The sequence below is a fragment of the Arvicola amphibius genome, chromosome 17 (assembly GCF_903992535.2).
Source record: "Arvicola amphibius chromosome 17, mArvAmp1.2, whole genome shotgun sequence".
Classification (NCBI taxonomy): Eukaryota; Metazoa; Chordata; class Mammalia; order Rodentia; family Cricetidae; genus Arvicola; species Arvicola amphibius.
Window position 1 is genome coordinate 39009786 of NC_052063.2, and position 15226 is coordinate 39025011.

General features: G+C 46.8%; 2 protein-coding genes across 6 annotated transcripts in view; one reads left to right on the forward strand and one right to left on the reverse strand.

The window, feature by feature from the left end:
• Positions 1-15226, forward strand: part of Msrb3 (methionine sulfoxide reductase B3) — a 151325-nt gene that overhangs the window by 19602 nt on the left and 116497 nt on the right. Inside the window, exon 1 of one of the 5 annotated variants that reach the window (XM_038314409.1) lies at positions 450-537. The exons of 1 other annotated variant lie outside the window; for it this stretch is intronic. Coding sequence is in view for 2 of the 4 variants with exons in the window: in XM_042054241.1 (XP_041910175.1) it covers positions 9744-9906 (163 nt within the window). In the remaining 2 variants the exon portion in view is untranslated. Of the gene's footprint in view, positions 1-449; positions 538-9590; positions 9907-14743; positions 14763-15226 lie in introns of those variants that run through there. 3 more of the 5 variants (XM_042054241.1, XM_038314408.1, XM_038314411.1) reach the window with 3 other exon arrangements.
• Positions 2025-2544, reverse strand: LOC119803245 (40S ribosomal protein S13-like). The gene has a single exon (XM_038314412.1). The coding sequence runs from the start codon at positions 2518-2520 to the stop codon at positions 2065-2067; it is 456 nt and encodes a 151-aa protein (XP_038170340.1). The 5' UTR covers positions 2521-2544; the 3' UTR covers positions 2025-2064.

A 15226-nucleotide genomic window follows, 5' to 3' on the forward strand; every position in this document is an offset into this window, starting at 1 on the left:
TCTGCCTACTGAAAACAAGAAGTTTCCCTCCATAGGAAAGAGAAAGCAGTAGTGAACATAACACAAGTGGGCATAAACACAAAAGGCAATTTGATAAGCATACTGTATGTGTTTAATGTAACATTGGCAATCGCTTTCCCCATGGGAGTCGGAGTCTATTATCTCCCCAGCTTCAAGGAGTTGCCCTGGCTTACAGAGCTGGCCATGAGCTCCCTCTCCTAGAGTGTGTCTTGCATTCAATAAGAAAGCAGTTAGTTGTACTTTTAACAGCGGTGCATCTTGTCGGGTATGTTGGCAGTTGTGGTTATTTGAATGCGATGTCCCCATGCTTCTGTTTCGGGCATTCGAATACTCGGTTCCCAACTGGGAAGTAGACCACTGGCATCAGGCTTTGAGACGTCAAAGGACTCATGCTATTTCACGTTAGTTCTCTGTTTCCTTACTTCCAGTTTGTTAGGGGAGCTCCCAGCTGCTGCGCCCACCCCGTACTGTCTACTGCCTCTGCTCAGCCATCATGGACTCAAACCTTCTGGAACCGTAAGTCCAAAATAAACCCTTTGTTCTATAAATTGCGTGGGTCACGGTGTCACAGCCACAGTAAGGGACTAATAGAGACGTGTGGCATGTAGCAGGACCATCAGTGGCAATTCTTCCCCATCAGCAGGAGGGACGAGCTTCCATCTCATCCTGGTCAGGTATCTTTATATCCTGCCGCTGAAACATGTGGTGTCTTCAGCAACAGGGTCATACCACCGCTTCCAATGTGTAGTAATAACTTTTATTATGTGACAGACCTCAAGGTCTGCCCTGGCCAACACCTTGTAGGAAGGTGACCTGCCCTTGGTATTAAGATTTTTCATGCAGCAATTAAATAATGAAACTTATTTTGAAAATAGAGGGTTGACACAGCGTCTGAAGGTCCACTGGCATTCAAACAAGTGCCAATTGGTCTTGGAGTTCGGGAGCTGGGGAGTTTTTTTTTTTTTAAGAAAATATTAGCTATTATCATTTGTTTGCCCAAAGAGCAGTGTTGGGAAAAGTGGCATGGGCCGTCTATCTAGTCTACAGCCATTCCTCACGAGCCATCCCGTTTCCTCGTCGTGGGGCACTCCAGTGGAACTGTCACGCGTCTCCCCACCCCTAATGGACTTGGTGGGGCCAGCTTGCACTGCTTGGCTTGGCTGGGTACCCTAGGCTGAATGGTCACACTTTTGCTTGCCACCTCAGTTGACTCTCGAGTTCTGTAGACGAAAGGTTGGTACCTCGGTCATCATTTCTCCGTCAGCCAGATCTGGCTGCTGAACGGACCGAGGGCTGGGTGAACGGTCTCTACACACTCCAGTGCATCCTTCTGCAGGGAGACGTGTACACAGTGTTCTTGGGGAATAACTACCCACCCTTAGGACAAGCTTAATCCTTTTTACCTCTGCTGCTCTTACACCTCTGATGAACTGTTGCTCAGACCCTAAAGCTGTCCAGAACCTCATTAGCACAGGATTGTCTTCCTGTCACCCCCGTCACCTGCCAGGAGCCAGCTTGTCACAGGTCTTTCCCACGTGTGACTTGGAGATGGCCCATCATCTGTAACCTCCTCTCTCAGCATTTGCACGGCTTGATTTCCTACCTCTTTAAGGTCTTTAACATTCCTCCCCAAACACTTTGAGCAACCTTCCCTGCCTTGTTTTTCTTACTTAACATACTAACCATTTTGGAAATTTATCTTGTTTCTGGTATATTTTTGTACAGTAGCAAGCATTCAGCAAACATCTAAATGAATGAATGCAAGAGTAAATTTCCTTTGTTGGGGATATTTTTTTGATTGCACCATATGATTGATGACAAGCAGTTATCACAAAATAGCTTGAACATTCACATGTGAGCTTAGGCTTCTGGTTACGTTGAAGAAGTTGAAGCATTTCAAAAATATCAGTAATTTTGAATATATTGTAAAGTGTAAAAGTTTTAAAATGTGCAGGAAAATTGCTAAACATGAACAGGCTTCCTTAAAAGGTGGTTTCTTTTTTTTTTATTCAAAGTGATTTTATTGCTCGTGTAAACAAGAATTTATGCCACTAAAGCAGAGGCTGTGGATGACTCATATTTCCAGTTGGGTGGGAGGACCCGCTTGGTCTTATAGTAACGAGCCAGCCGGTGAATTCTGCTCTCTATCAGAATCAGGCGGAATTTAGCATCCTTGTCCTTTCTGTTCCTCTCAAGATGCTTTCGGACAGCGACTGCCTTCTTAATCAAATGGTAGAGGTCCTCAGGGAGATCAGGGGCAAGGCCTTTGGACTTAAGGATTCTCAAGATTTTATTACCAGTCACAAAACGGACCTGGGCCACACCGTGCGAGTCCCTCAGGATCACACCTATTTGGGAGGGAGGGAGGCCTTTCTTGGCCAGTTTGTAAATCTGCTCCTTCACGTCGTCAGACGTCAGCTTCAGCCACGTGGGGACGCTTCGACGGTAGGGCAGCGCCGACTGGGACAGGCCCTTCCCGGGAGCGTGCATGCGACCCATGATGGCGGAGGTCTGGCAGCAAAGAGCTAAAAGGTGGTTTCTAAATACAAATGCTGTAGCGCCCGCACTACAGCAGGACGGTACACGAGCCGGGAACTAAGCTGGGGGCTTAAAAACACACGCACACAGATAGACAGACGGGGACAGGGACTTAAAAACACACACACACAGACAGACAGACGGGGACATGGGGACACTGGGAAACGGGTCATCCTTGATATAAGAATGCCCACTTTAGGGGCTGGAGAGATGGCTCAGAGGTTAAGAGCATTGCCTGCTCTTCCAAAGGTCCTGAGGTTCCAAAGGTTCAGTTCCCAGCAACCACATGGTGGCTCACAACCATCTGTAATGAGGTCTGGTGCCCTCTTCTGGCCAGCAGGCATACACACAGACAGAATATTGTATACATAATAAATAAATATTTAAAAAAAAGAATGCCCACTTTATTGTGCTCAGGGGCAGCTTATATGAGCTCTGGCCAAGCCCCAACTCTCGGGATCTTTCAGCTGCAGACCCACCAGCCTGCCATCCAGGTCTTGTGCTCAGAGCAGCTGCAGGCTGCTCCGCGCAGAGGAAAACAAGTTGTTTGCAGAAAATTCAGGGTCTGGTGGTCTGCAGTCCCCAACAAAATGTAAGACCATGGGCTATAAAAAAAAAAAGCTATAAGTCACTTAAGACAGGAAATCCAATAAGGTAATTGTGATTTATAGGTAGTGTGTTTTATAAAGATTGCAGGTTGGTAAGGAGGGATAAAGTTAATAATATTAATGTTGTATTGACATTTTGTGATGTTTTGGATGAAAATGGCCCCCATAGGCTCATAGGGAGTGACATTATTTGAAAGCATTAGGACTTGTGGCCTTGCTGGAGTAGGTGTGGCTTTGTTGAAGGAAGTGTGTCACTGAGGATTGGCTTTGAGGTTTCAGATGCTCAAGCCAGGCCCAAAGGGTCACTCTCTCTTCCTGCTGCCTGCCCTTGGCTCCTTCTACAGCACCATGTCTACCTGCAGAGCTTCCAGCTATGATGATAATGGACTAAACCTCTGAACCTGTAAGCAAGCACCAGATGTTTTCCATGATAAGAATCGCCGTGGTCATGGTGTCTCTTCACAACAATAGGACAGTGACTAAGATACACTTACTGTAGTCTTAACCTGTGCTTACAGGGGACTAATTGCTAAGCATCATCTGTGGTTAAAAAAACCTTTGTGCTCCATTTCATAGATAAAACTATCAAGACTTGGAGATGGTGTTGTTTGTCCACTGTCCTATGTGGCAGAAGTGGTAGAAGCCATATTTGAATCTCAATCAGATGATGCCAGAGTTCACGCCACTGACTCTGAGAGCAGCTCCACCTGACATGGATGGACACTGGCTCAGATTGAAGCCACTTTGATAGACAACAGACACCAGGGTTGGTTTGCACTTAAGGAGAAATAGTGAGGCAAAAGCATATACTCTTAGACATTCACTATGCCACAAGAGCGAAGTGGTTCCAGCGCAAGAAGCGCGCAGGCCCAGCTGGAGAGAGAGAGAGGAGGGTAGCATGGAGTCTCCCCTCGATATTTGTGGCAGCACTCAGCAGAAAGCCGACCCACAGGCTCTGGGTCTGGATTGGGAGCTTGATGCTCTCAAATGTCACCTTCCGTTGTAGAATCTGCCAACACCAAGCAGCTTTGCTGGCTGATGGAGAATTACTATTTCTTCATAATATTGAAACACTTGCTAAATATTTATTACTTGCTGTTGCACATCCAAAAAGGCAGAGCTGGGAGAATCAGACAGTATTTCAATCACTTCAAATCTTTCAAAAATTAAAATCTTTCAAAAATTAAAACACACACACACACACACAACAAAAAAAACCGACAGGGCTTCAACTGTACAAAATTTAAAATGCCCTGCAAGACACAGGCAAGCCATTTTATCTAGAAAAGAAGGGAAATGCTCATGCCCATCCAGTTGTCTCTCTCAGTTAGGAATCCCCTGGATTTTGTGGCAGTCTGTTCCTCTCCAGGGCATATGGTGGCCAGGGACCAGAAGCCATGGCCTTGGCGTTCAGTTTGAAGATTTGAAACAGAAATGTAAAGGTCTTCCATAGTGTTCAGTTCTGGACTCTGTGTCCATCGAATTGAGCACAGTTCTCAGGCCTGTTCCCACTGCTGTGCACTGTTGTGCAATATTATTTTAAGGGCAAAGATGTCTCACATTTGTTTATGCTGCAGAACATTTAACTGTGCAAAGGTGTGTTACTTTGGTTTATGCTGCATTTGTTTAATTATGTAAAGATATGTTGCTTTTGTTTCACCTCGCCTTCCTAAGGCACCTGATTGGTCTACTGAATGGGCAATAGCTAGGCAGAAAGAGGACAGGCAGGACTAGCAGGCAGAGAAAATAAAGAGGAAAAATCTAGGCTCTAGAAGGATAAGAATAGGAAAAGGAGAGAGGAGAGAATGGGGGAGACATCAGGGGCCAGAGCCAGGCAGATGTCAGCCAGCCAGACATAGAGATAAGAAAAGGGAATAAACCCGAGGCAAAAGGTAGATAAAGAGAAACAGGTTAATTTAAGTTGAAAGAGCTAGCCAGAAAACGTACCTACCTAAGCTAGGCCGAGCATTCAAAACTAATAAGTCTCTATGTCATGATTTGGGAGTTGGGGTCCCCAAAGAAAAACCCACTACAGTGCACTGAGGGAGGAGGAGCGTTTCCATCAGTATAAACCCTGTTCTCACCAGGAGTGAGAGCCAGTGCATTCTCTGCCCTGAGACAGAGCCGCAGAATCTGAGAAGCTTGGGAAATCTGCCCTGGGGTGGTACAGTGGTACAACCTCCCCAAAAGGATTATCTTCCTCTCCCGCCAATCACTAACTGGTTTAAAACATTTGGTAAAAGGTTGTTGTATTTAAGTGCTGATTTGGGTTTCTTGCTCTAGCTGGGGTTTTCTGGATAGTAGCAAGCCCTATTTTGCCCATTTTTTTACTTGCAGGACAAGTTGGCGTCCATCCAGTTCCTTTGGGCATGTGGGGAGGGGGGTGGCGTCTCAAAGCTTTGTGTTGTGGCTGGGAGATTGTATTAGGGAGGTGAGAATGGCTTATTAGTGAGGACGTAGCTTGGGCGCTTGTCAGGCTCACACTCCATTTGAAAATGCAAAGGGATTGTCTCTAGCACAACCCCATAAAAAGATCAGGCTGCAGCTCTGGCTCTAGCGCTTCTTGTGTTTTGCTTGTTTGTTTGGGTAGGTGGTTGGTTGTTTTGTTTATCTGTTTGTTTGGTTTTGACTTTTTCCATCATTTTTGTTTTCTTTTTTTTTTACACTTGTTTTTGTTTGGAAAGGGTTCTTTCTGTCTTGCCCAGGCTGTCCTTGAACTTGTAGCTCTGCCTCTGCTTCAGTCTCCAAAATGCTAGGGTCACAAGCTGCTCCACCATGCTCAGCCACTTACCGTTTGTTTCTTCAGCACAGCTCCTGACATTGTTCTGTATGTACTATGTGAGCATTTCATGTTAGCCACAGCTGAACAACTAACAGAGGGTTCGGGTGACCAGAGCCCTGTGACGTAGACTCTGGCAAGAAGAGTGAAAGAGTCAGATTTTTCCCTGTAGGGTATTTGTTTACAAGACACATAATTGGCGAGGGCTGGGAAGGTAGGTGAAGAGACTAGGAGCTGCAATTGTACAAATTACTCTTGTGTTCTGGAAACGTGAGGCGTTAGAGCTGAGCATGCGATAGCCAGCCATGGCTGGCTCTACTGCCCAAGAGTTGATTGTGCTTGTCTATCTTCTCTACACTCTGACCTCAGACACATAGGTGAGTAGGAGCAGTTAGAGCTCGTGAGTGGTGAGCTAATATGACTGGCCCATTCCCATCTCCCCCCACGCCCAGTGTGGTGTAAATGTCTGTCAGGGTGCCACTGGGGCAGGGGAGGGATGGCATAGGAAAGAGGTATACCCAAAAGATGCTCAATCGTGCCACAAGGACATGTGCTCAACTATGTTCATAGCAGCTTTGTTTGCCATAGCCAGAACCTGAAAACAACCCAAATGCCCCTCAACCGAAGAATGGATAAGGAAAATGTGGCACATTTACACAATGGAGTACTACACAGCAGAAAAAAATAACGACATCTTGAATTTTGCAGGAAAATGGATGAAGCTAGAAAACATTATTTTCAGTGAGGTAACCCAGACACAGAAAGACAATTATCACATGTACTCACTCATAGGAGGTTTTTAAACATAAAGCAAAAAAATCAGCCTACAAACCACAATCCCAGAGAACTTAGACAACAATGAGGACCCTAAGAGAGACTTACATAGATCTAATCTACATGGGAAGTAGAAAAGGACAAGATCTCCTGAGTAAATTGGGAGCATGGTGGCTTTGGGAGAAGGTTGAAGGGGAGGGGAGATGCAAGGAGGGGAGCAGAGAAAAATGTAGAGCTGAATAAAAATCAATAAAAAATTATTGTTACTAATTAGGTTTAGGGTGAAAGGGCCTGTAGTGGTTTGAAAGAAAAACAGCTCCCAAAGGGTGTGGCACTATTAGGAGGTGTGGCCTTGTTGGAGTGGGTGTGGCCTTGTTGGAGTAGGTGTGGCCTTGTTGGAGTAGGTGTGGTCTTGTTGGAGTAGGTGTGGTCTTGCTGGAGTAGGTGTGGTCTTGCTGGAGGAAGTGTGTCACTGTGGAGGTGGGCTTTGAGATCTCCTATATGCTCAAGCCACGCCCATCTAGCGGACCACGTCCTGTTGCCTATAAGCCGACTTGTAGGACTCTCTCCTCTGCACCATGTCGCACCATGAAGATAATGGACTGGACCTCTTAAAATGTAAGCCACCCCAATGAAATGTTTCTCCCTTACGAGAGTTGCCGTGGTCATGGTGTCTCTTGGCGGCAATGGAAACCCTAATTCAGGGCATTTAGAAACATTGTGTAGATACGTGGTTACATCCTGGACCTCAGCGCATAGTGGTCTGTAATAGCACCTCTCTTCTTCCCTGAGCCGTCAAAAGTATGGACCACATCCGTGAGGCCTAGAAAGCCAGCTAAGTCAGTGGTTGAGTTTCCGGGTGAGTCTTTACCTCCTGACTGAGACAACTGAGTGTCTGCCGGATACTTAAAAACACAAGAACCCAAGGGAAACACTCTTTAAAGCTACTGCTTTTATTCTTCTTCTTTTTTTAAATGTCAAGAAAACAGACCATAATTACAAGTCCATTGGGGCTTGAATTCCAACACTACTTCACCTGCTTCTGGAGTAAGTTCTATGTCTGTGCCTCATTCTATACAACTGCGAAACAGACAGAAATACCAAGTGTACAGGATTGGCAGGATTCAAAGGAGGCATCGGATGTGAGACGTCTAGCTCAGTATCCGCCGATTACTGTACACCCATTAACTTGAGTCTTCTTTTTCCTCCTTAACATACTTAATTGGGGCATTTAAAGTAACCATTGGCAGGTGAAGCCGGCAAAGTGATCATTAACTTCCCACCCCAGGGGACACAAATCGCTCTGTAATGGCGTCTCTCTCTTACGGCTTTGCATTTGACCGTCATTCGCAGAAATAGTCTAGGCATAGACACAATCGCCACCGTCCTCTGACAGTGCTTTCTCCTCTACGCAGAGCGTCCCTGTCTTTAGTTTATAAATGGCTGCTCTCTTTGTAGTTTTAAATGTTTAGATTATGGGGAAAAGACTGCTGGGAAAATAGAAGAAAAACAACTGCTTATATAATACAAGCTTCAATAGGGAGAGCGAGGAGAGAGAGAGAGAGGAGACAGGAAGAATATTCAGGTTTCCCACTCTATTCCAGCTGTCCATGTTCCTGGTACATAGCTGAATAGTAATGTAATAGTAATATTAAAGGGCCCTTCGAAGGCTGAGTTTGCTCTATTACAGGGTAGTGACTCTGAGTTTCCTTAGGCCATTTGTCCTTAGATCCGCTGTCATTGCTAGTACATAATCTGAAATCTGCCCATTTGTAGGGTGCAAGTTGTGGGACATAATATTTTTTTAATGCCAGATGTTTTAGGGGCGGCCAATTGCAAATGCACTGGGTTTTGGCTTATGGGCCTTCATACTTTGCCAGAATTGAATTTGTTTGGAAATGAGGTTTACTAACTTTCAAATAAAGCATTTTCAAGCACAGTGTGATGTGCAAATTATCTCCCTTTAGTTCATGTTAAAATAATCCACTCTCTAAATCTGTTTGACATTTACCCCTTAAGTGTTTTGCCTCAATTAATCACACTTCTTCAAGCATCTTAATATATTGAGAAGTAATTGTTTAACATCCCACATTTCCAGACCCTGTCAAAAATTTGTTTGGTGGAAATATATATTATAGTAATTAAGACATAATTACATTGTCTTGAGAGGCGAAGGGTCATTTGGATCTGATTAATTGTAGAATTAGCGCCAAAGAAAAGTCAGGTAGTCACGTGCTTGGCCTGTAATTAAACATCTGGGACACTTTGGTTATCAGAGGTAGCTCCTTTTGAATACATTTCCGCGTTACCCTTTGGACAGTCTGCAATAAATACAAATCGTGTGTGTGTGTGTGTTTGTCTATGAGTAAAGGTTGGTGTAAGCAAGCATTTAGCTCGTGTGGAAACTTTTCCTGTCAGCTCTCTTTGACTCCATATATGGTGTTCAAATAAAAGTTCAGGGGGATGCCCTTTTGCTGATCTCACTGCACGCAGCACACACACACACATTGGGATTGGAGAGGACTCTCACCTGGACACACACACACACAGTGGGGGTGGGGAGGACCCTCTCACCTGGACACACACACACACACACACACACACACACACACACACACACACACACACTGGAGTGGTGGGGACCCCCAGGGAAGCAGGCGGTGGCTCTCTGTATTATGGCTGTTCAGTACACTTAGGCGCGCTCATGTCGCACCTTAACTGCCACCTCTCAGTCTTCGGAACAGGCCAGAACTTTGATCCCGTCAGCACGCCGACACGTCATCCCACAGGTCCTCGGCTGGGCTGTCTAGGGTCTCGGGTGGAGACTCCGAGGGGGCTCTGTCCCGGGTCCCCCGCAGGGCTGGCACTCGGGGCCGTGGAGGCGGCGCAGGAGGCGGGAGTTGGCGACCGCCGCGGTCTGGGCAGCGGGCCCCGTCCGCGGCCGGCGCGCTCCGCGGTCCTCCCTCGCTCGGCTCCTATGCTCATATTTGGACTCGGCCGCCCGTGCCCAGGAATTTCCCGTCATGCCTCCCGCCGCCCCGTCTGTCGCCCGGAGCCGGGAGGGAGGAGGGAGGCGGACAGCGGCGGCTGCTCGTCTGCCCCGGAGTGTGCGGCGGACCCTCCCGCGCCCTCTCGCGCTCTGCCTCGGTCTCTGCCTGGCTACGGCCGCGGCCAGCACACTGCCCGGTGAGTCTGCCAACCCCGCCTGTCCCATCCGGCCCTCCGACCCCTCCGAAGTCAGGCTCGGGACCCGAACTCCCCTTCCCCCCCCCCCCCCATCCCGGGAGCGCCCTCGCCGCCTCCCAGCCTCCAGCGTCATCCCCCGGCCGCAGAGCCCGGGTGGCTCCCAGGGACGCGTCCCACCGAGGGACAGCGCGGAACGAGGTCAGGCGGGAGCGCGATCCCAGCCGGCCGCCGCGCTGACACCCTACCCGTTCCTCATCGCGAACCTGAGCCGCGGGAGCCACTGTCCCAGAGCGGGCCCCGCCCGGGGTGACTCCGCGGGGTGACCGGGGGCGTGGGCTGCAGCACCCCGGGCGGGCGCGCTCCGCTTCGCTCGGCTGGGGCCTCCGCTGTCAGCGGCAGCCAGGATAACGGGCCGGGGCGTGGGAACGTGGGAGAGGCCACCAGGCCCGCGATCTCCCCCTTCCCCCCCCCCACACATCCTGTCCCCATCCTGGGGAGAGGGGTGCGCCGGGCGGGGCTGGCATCTCTTAGGCCCAAATCCAGCAGAACCCCAGAGGAGCAGGTAACAGTTTTATTTTGTTTTCAAGTGGAAACAAGCATGTGAATCTTTTTTTATAACACAAAACTTTTCCATTGGGCTATTTCAAGTCCAACTATCAGAACAAAAAGTGCTGTTCCTGCCTTTGTAGGTTATGCGGTAAGTGAGGTAGTTCTGAAGGCGGAACAATAAGGTTTTAAAAGAATTTTTTTGAATCATGTGGGAAGTACTAGGGAGTTTTTATTTGTTGTTGTTTTTTTCTCCCTTGAGTGTCAAAAAAATTATTTGAAGTGTGAGGGAAGATTTTGAGGGAAATATGGAATTGCAGGGGCTCTTGAATTTGGACAGGGTCAACTAATCAAGGCTTGGTTCTTTTGTCTGGCACGACAAAACATTTTAATTATTGAAAACTGGGATAACTTGGGAGATGTTAATTGGTTGCTGTTTTGATATCAATGGACTGAACCGTCAAAATGAGATTTGGTTAACTGGGACACACGTTGGCTAGCAGTTGACTACACCCTGTGCAGCGTGAGAGACAAAGTAGGTTTTTAAAGAGCAGTTTTATGTATAAAATTTTACACATAAACTATTTGCAGGGTTAGCCGGGCTGTGGTGGTGCACACCTTTAATCACAGCACTGGGGAGGCAGAGCTGGGTGGATCTTTGTGAGTTCAAGGCCAGAGCCAGCGTCCACAGCTACACAGAGAAACCCTGTCCCCAAAAACCAAAACCAAAACAAATATACAAAAACCCCCTCAGGGTTATAGAGTTTCCAAAGTTGTTTCCAGAACCAATGACAGACAGTTAACTGTACTGAATGTACACTTGTCAGTGCTCAGGTTAGCGATGACAGCAGTCTGATGTTCATTCCTGAATGACTCTTCAGAAAGGACCTTTTCATAGACTCATAATCCAGGAGCCACTTTATATTCCCAAGTCCTTCTTGGGAGTCAAGAGATTCTGACTTCTCAATTTATCAGTGGATTTCTAAAGCCTGGCCTGGATGGTAAGGGACAGACTGTGCTGAAGGGACCATATGAATGATTATTTCTGTATGCCTGATAACGTTGACTTGCTTATTGCCTGTGGTCAAGCAGACCTTGAAGACCAAAATCAACTGTACTGTGGCCTCTTGCCAGCTTTTGGAACACCGAGTTTATACTTGGACTATTTAAACATAGTTTTAAAATTTTGTTCCTACCTGATATACCAATCAAATTTTTGATGCTTTTAGTAGTTCCCTATGTGGATGTCTGGATTTTTTTTTTATATTAAATACAGTAGCTCTTTGCCATTTAAATTTTTGTCATGGTGCCTAACTGCCTGTCTGCCACAGTTGCAGCAGACATTTACATTACAGTGTCATTTAGATTTTGAATCGAAGTCCTGTTTTCAACTTTTCTATGTACTTGTTCCAGTGCTTTAATCAGAAGTCCCTGCGCTTTTACCAGAGTAGTGAGAATGTCTCATGCCCAGCATGCTGGGACACCTTTCTCAGCCCAGCTCTCAGAGACTGGGGCAGGCAGATTTTTGTGAGTTTGAGCTCAGCCTGGTTTGGATAGCAAGTTCTAGGCCAGTCATGGCTACATAGTCAGATTATCAAAAAAAAAAAAGTCTAAAAACTACCCCAAAATAGAGTCCATCAGTTTTTCTGATGTATTTTTCACTTAATAAGCAAACAGATTTTAAAGCATCAGAAAACAAAGTTGGTAAATAATGCCTTTGAGATCCATCATAACTAGTCAGAGTCCTTTGATTTTTTATTCTCATATATATATGAGAATATCTATTTTGTATATATTTTATAAATATGTATTTTTTGACATTGCAGTTGCAGATTTGGTTGATGATTTTGGTTCCAAAGTTTAGCTGCCTTTTCTGGAAATGCCTTCTAACTACAGGATTCCGAATTACTCCGTGTGTTTGCATAACCCTGCAGAGCCACCCACTTCATTCCTTCAAACATCTGCGAGTCAGTCTGTGGCTTGCTCCACGCGTCAAACTGGTCTATAGGTAGTCAGGTCCGAGGGGCGTGGCTTCAGCCTTGGGGTCCCATCTGCCCTCAGGATTGGCTTGATAGACAGCACAGACCTGACCAGAGCCCCTTCCTTTAAAACCAGGAAGTGCTGCCTTTGTCTCTGGCAAATGGCTGCCTGCTCTCTGCAGGTAAACTGAAGCCTCTGGCCCAATCTGATAACTCTGTTTTTGGTATTTGGGTCAGAGGCAGTACCAGAGTACACTCAATACTTCCTGCCCTCGGAACGCCTGTTGCTAGTTACCTGGGGAATCTTTCCAAATGAAATCCCCTAGATTGAGGCATTGCGTTATAACCCTGCCTCTCCGAAGAAGACTAGGAGCACGATGACGCGAGCCTTTCCATCGGCTCTTTAGTAGAATTTCTGACCGCTGTCCCTGGATCTCATAACTTTGGCTTGAACGCCCTTTATTTTCTCTCCTGGTCATAATTCATTCTCCTTGTAGGACGTCCACCATGGTCCTTGCTCCCCGTGCGTGTGTTCAGTCGCTCAGCCTTCTGGTATTTTTTTCGGAAGCCTTTAAGGGAATGTAGACAAAGGAGGGCGGCGATGAGTCAGTTGACGGTGGACGATTTTGATTGCTACTTGTTTCAAGTGGCAGAAATAAATTTGGAGTAGCTTTAGTCAAAAGGAAGGAAGGGGGAAAGGAATGCACTGGACGACCATTGGAAGCCAAGCGCGGACGACCTTATTAGGGCCTACGATTATGAGCGGTAATGAAGCCTGGCGCTCTCCCTGCCCTGCCTTCATTGCTACACTCGTCTCTGGCTGTCTTTGCTTTTGTTCTTGTGTCTGCTGTTCACACTCCCATGTTGTGTGATGTTCTACTCTTCCGACTTTTTGAGGGGCCCAACACCCAGTTCCCAAATAAATCACACACAGAAGCTTCTTCTTAGTTATGAATTCATGGCCTTAGCTTGGCTTGTTTCTAGCCAGCTTTTCTTAACTTAAATTATCCCTTCTATTAAATTTGCCCCTGGGCTTTTATCTTTCTCGTCTGTAAATCTTACTTTCACTCTTGCTCCGTGGCTGGCAGGGTAGCTGGCTCCTGACATCCTCCTCTCCTTGGTCTCTCTTATTCCCTTTTCCTTCTTTCTCCTCCTCTCTATACTCTCTGCTTGCCAGCCCCACCTATCCTTGCTCCTGCCTTGCTACCGGCTGTTCAGGTCTTTATTAGACCATCAGGTGTTTAGAGAGGCAAGGAATCACAGCTTCACAGAGTTAAACAAATGCAGCATAAGCAAAAGCAACGCGGCTTAAAATAATGTCCCCAGCAGTTACGTGCTGCTTCTCAGCAGCTCTTATTCTCTTTCTGTGTCCGTCCCCCACAGACAGAAAGCTAATTAAATTTGCTCAATCTTAGTTCCTGAGGAGAAGATCCTGATATACAGTTTGGGTCACATAGTTGGTCTAGATTTCCCCCGCAGTCTCTTTTAATTATAGTGTTATGTAGAGAGTTTGTGAGTTGGCCTTTTCATGTGATATATATTTTTGAGACAGGGTTTCTCTGTGTAGCCCTGATTGTCCTGGACCTTGCTCTGTAGACCAGGATGGCCTTGAGCTCACTGAGATCCGCCTGCCTCTGCCTCCCAAGAGCTGGGGTTAAAGGTGTGCGCCACCACTACCAGGCCAGGGTAATTAGTCTTTTCATTGCCGGGCATTTTTTTCTTGACTGCGGTGTGCAGAGTGGACGACATCCTAGTGGGCACTAGGCCTCATGCAGTTCCTCCTGCAGGAATGCTGAGGAGGAACCCTGCGGGGAGTCACCGAGTGCACGTCACACTCGGGAACTAGAAGCATGGTGGTAACCCTGTGTGATAGCCATCATTCCGCTCCTTCTGTAGGCCGTCATTGCCACTTTTCAGGAATCCACCAACTAAAATGTTGAGTCCAAGTGGCTCTTTATGTAAATTCATTAGGAGTCTGTAAATGGTAGAGACATTCGAACAGACATAATTTAGGGAGCATGAGCTCAAGAGGCTTGGCTTGCTGCCCCACCTTTCTCTTTCATAGTGGTTGACGTGGTTATTTATGGCCTCTTGTCAGATCCTATTTTGTGAATCCTTCTGCATTTATGGTGCAGGAGAATTGTCTGTATTCTGTCAATCATGTATTTTAATAAAACACTGATTGGCCAGGCAGGAAGTATAGGCGGGTCAACCAGACAGGAAGCAGAGGCGGGGCCATGAGAACAGAATTCTAGGAAGGAGGAAGCCCATTCCTCTGCACTCCTGCCCAGACTCTGAAGAAGCAACATGTGATCTGCCCTGCTTTGAAAGGTACTGAGCCACATGACTAACATAGATCAGAATAATAGGTTAATATAAGTGATAAGAGCTAATAAGAAGCCTGAGCTAATGGGCCAATCAATTTTGTAACTTATAGAGATCTCTGTGTGATTTTCTTTGGGGCTTGCTGGCTGTGGGGTATCGGGTGGGACAGAAACCCCAACAAGCCGGCCCCTCATGTTACACATCTAATTGAATCTTAACTTCCGTTAGCGTCTATAAAAGCTCGTGCCACCTAAGACCTCATGTATTCATTGTGTGGCAGGCTGGTGGGTCGCCTTTAATTCTGAGAAGGCTCTTAGCACTCGGGCATGCATAGTCTCAGTTATGCTACTTGTGACTTTCGGCCTTCTGAAACCCCCACACCCACCGCCACCTTCTTCCTTGATATTGGAACACGGTGCGCTGTTCTTTCTTAGTCTTTTCGCTTATTAGGTTTTGTAAGCTTTTCCATG

Coding starts and splice junctions, on each gene's coding strand:
- LOC119803245 (XM_038314412.1), bottom strand. CDS start 2,520: ATGGGTCGCATGCACGCTCCCGGGAAGGGCCTGTCCCAGTCGGCGCTG.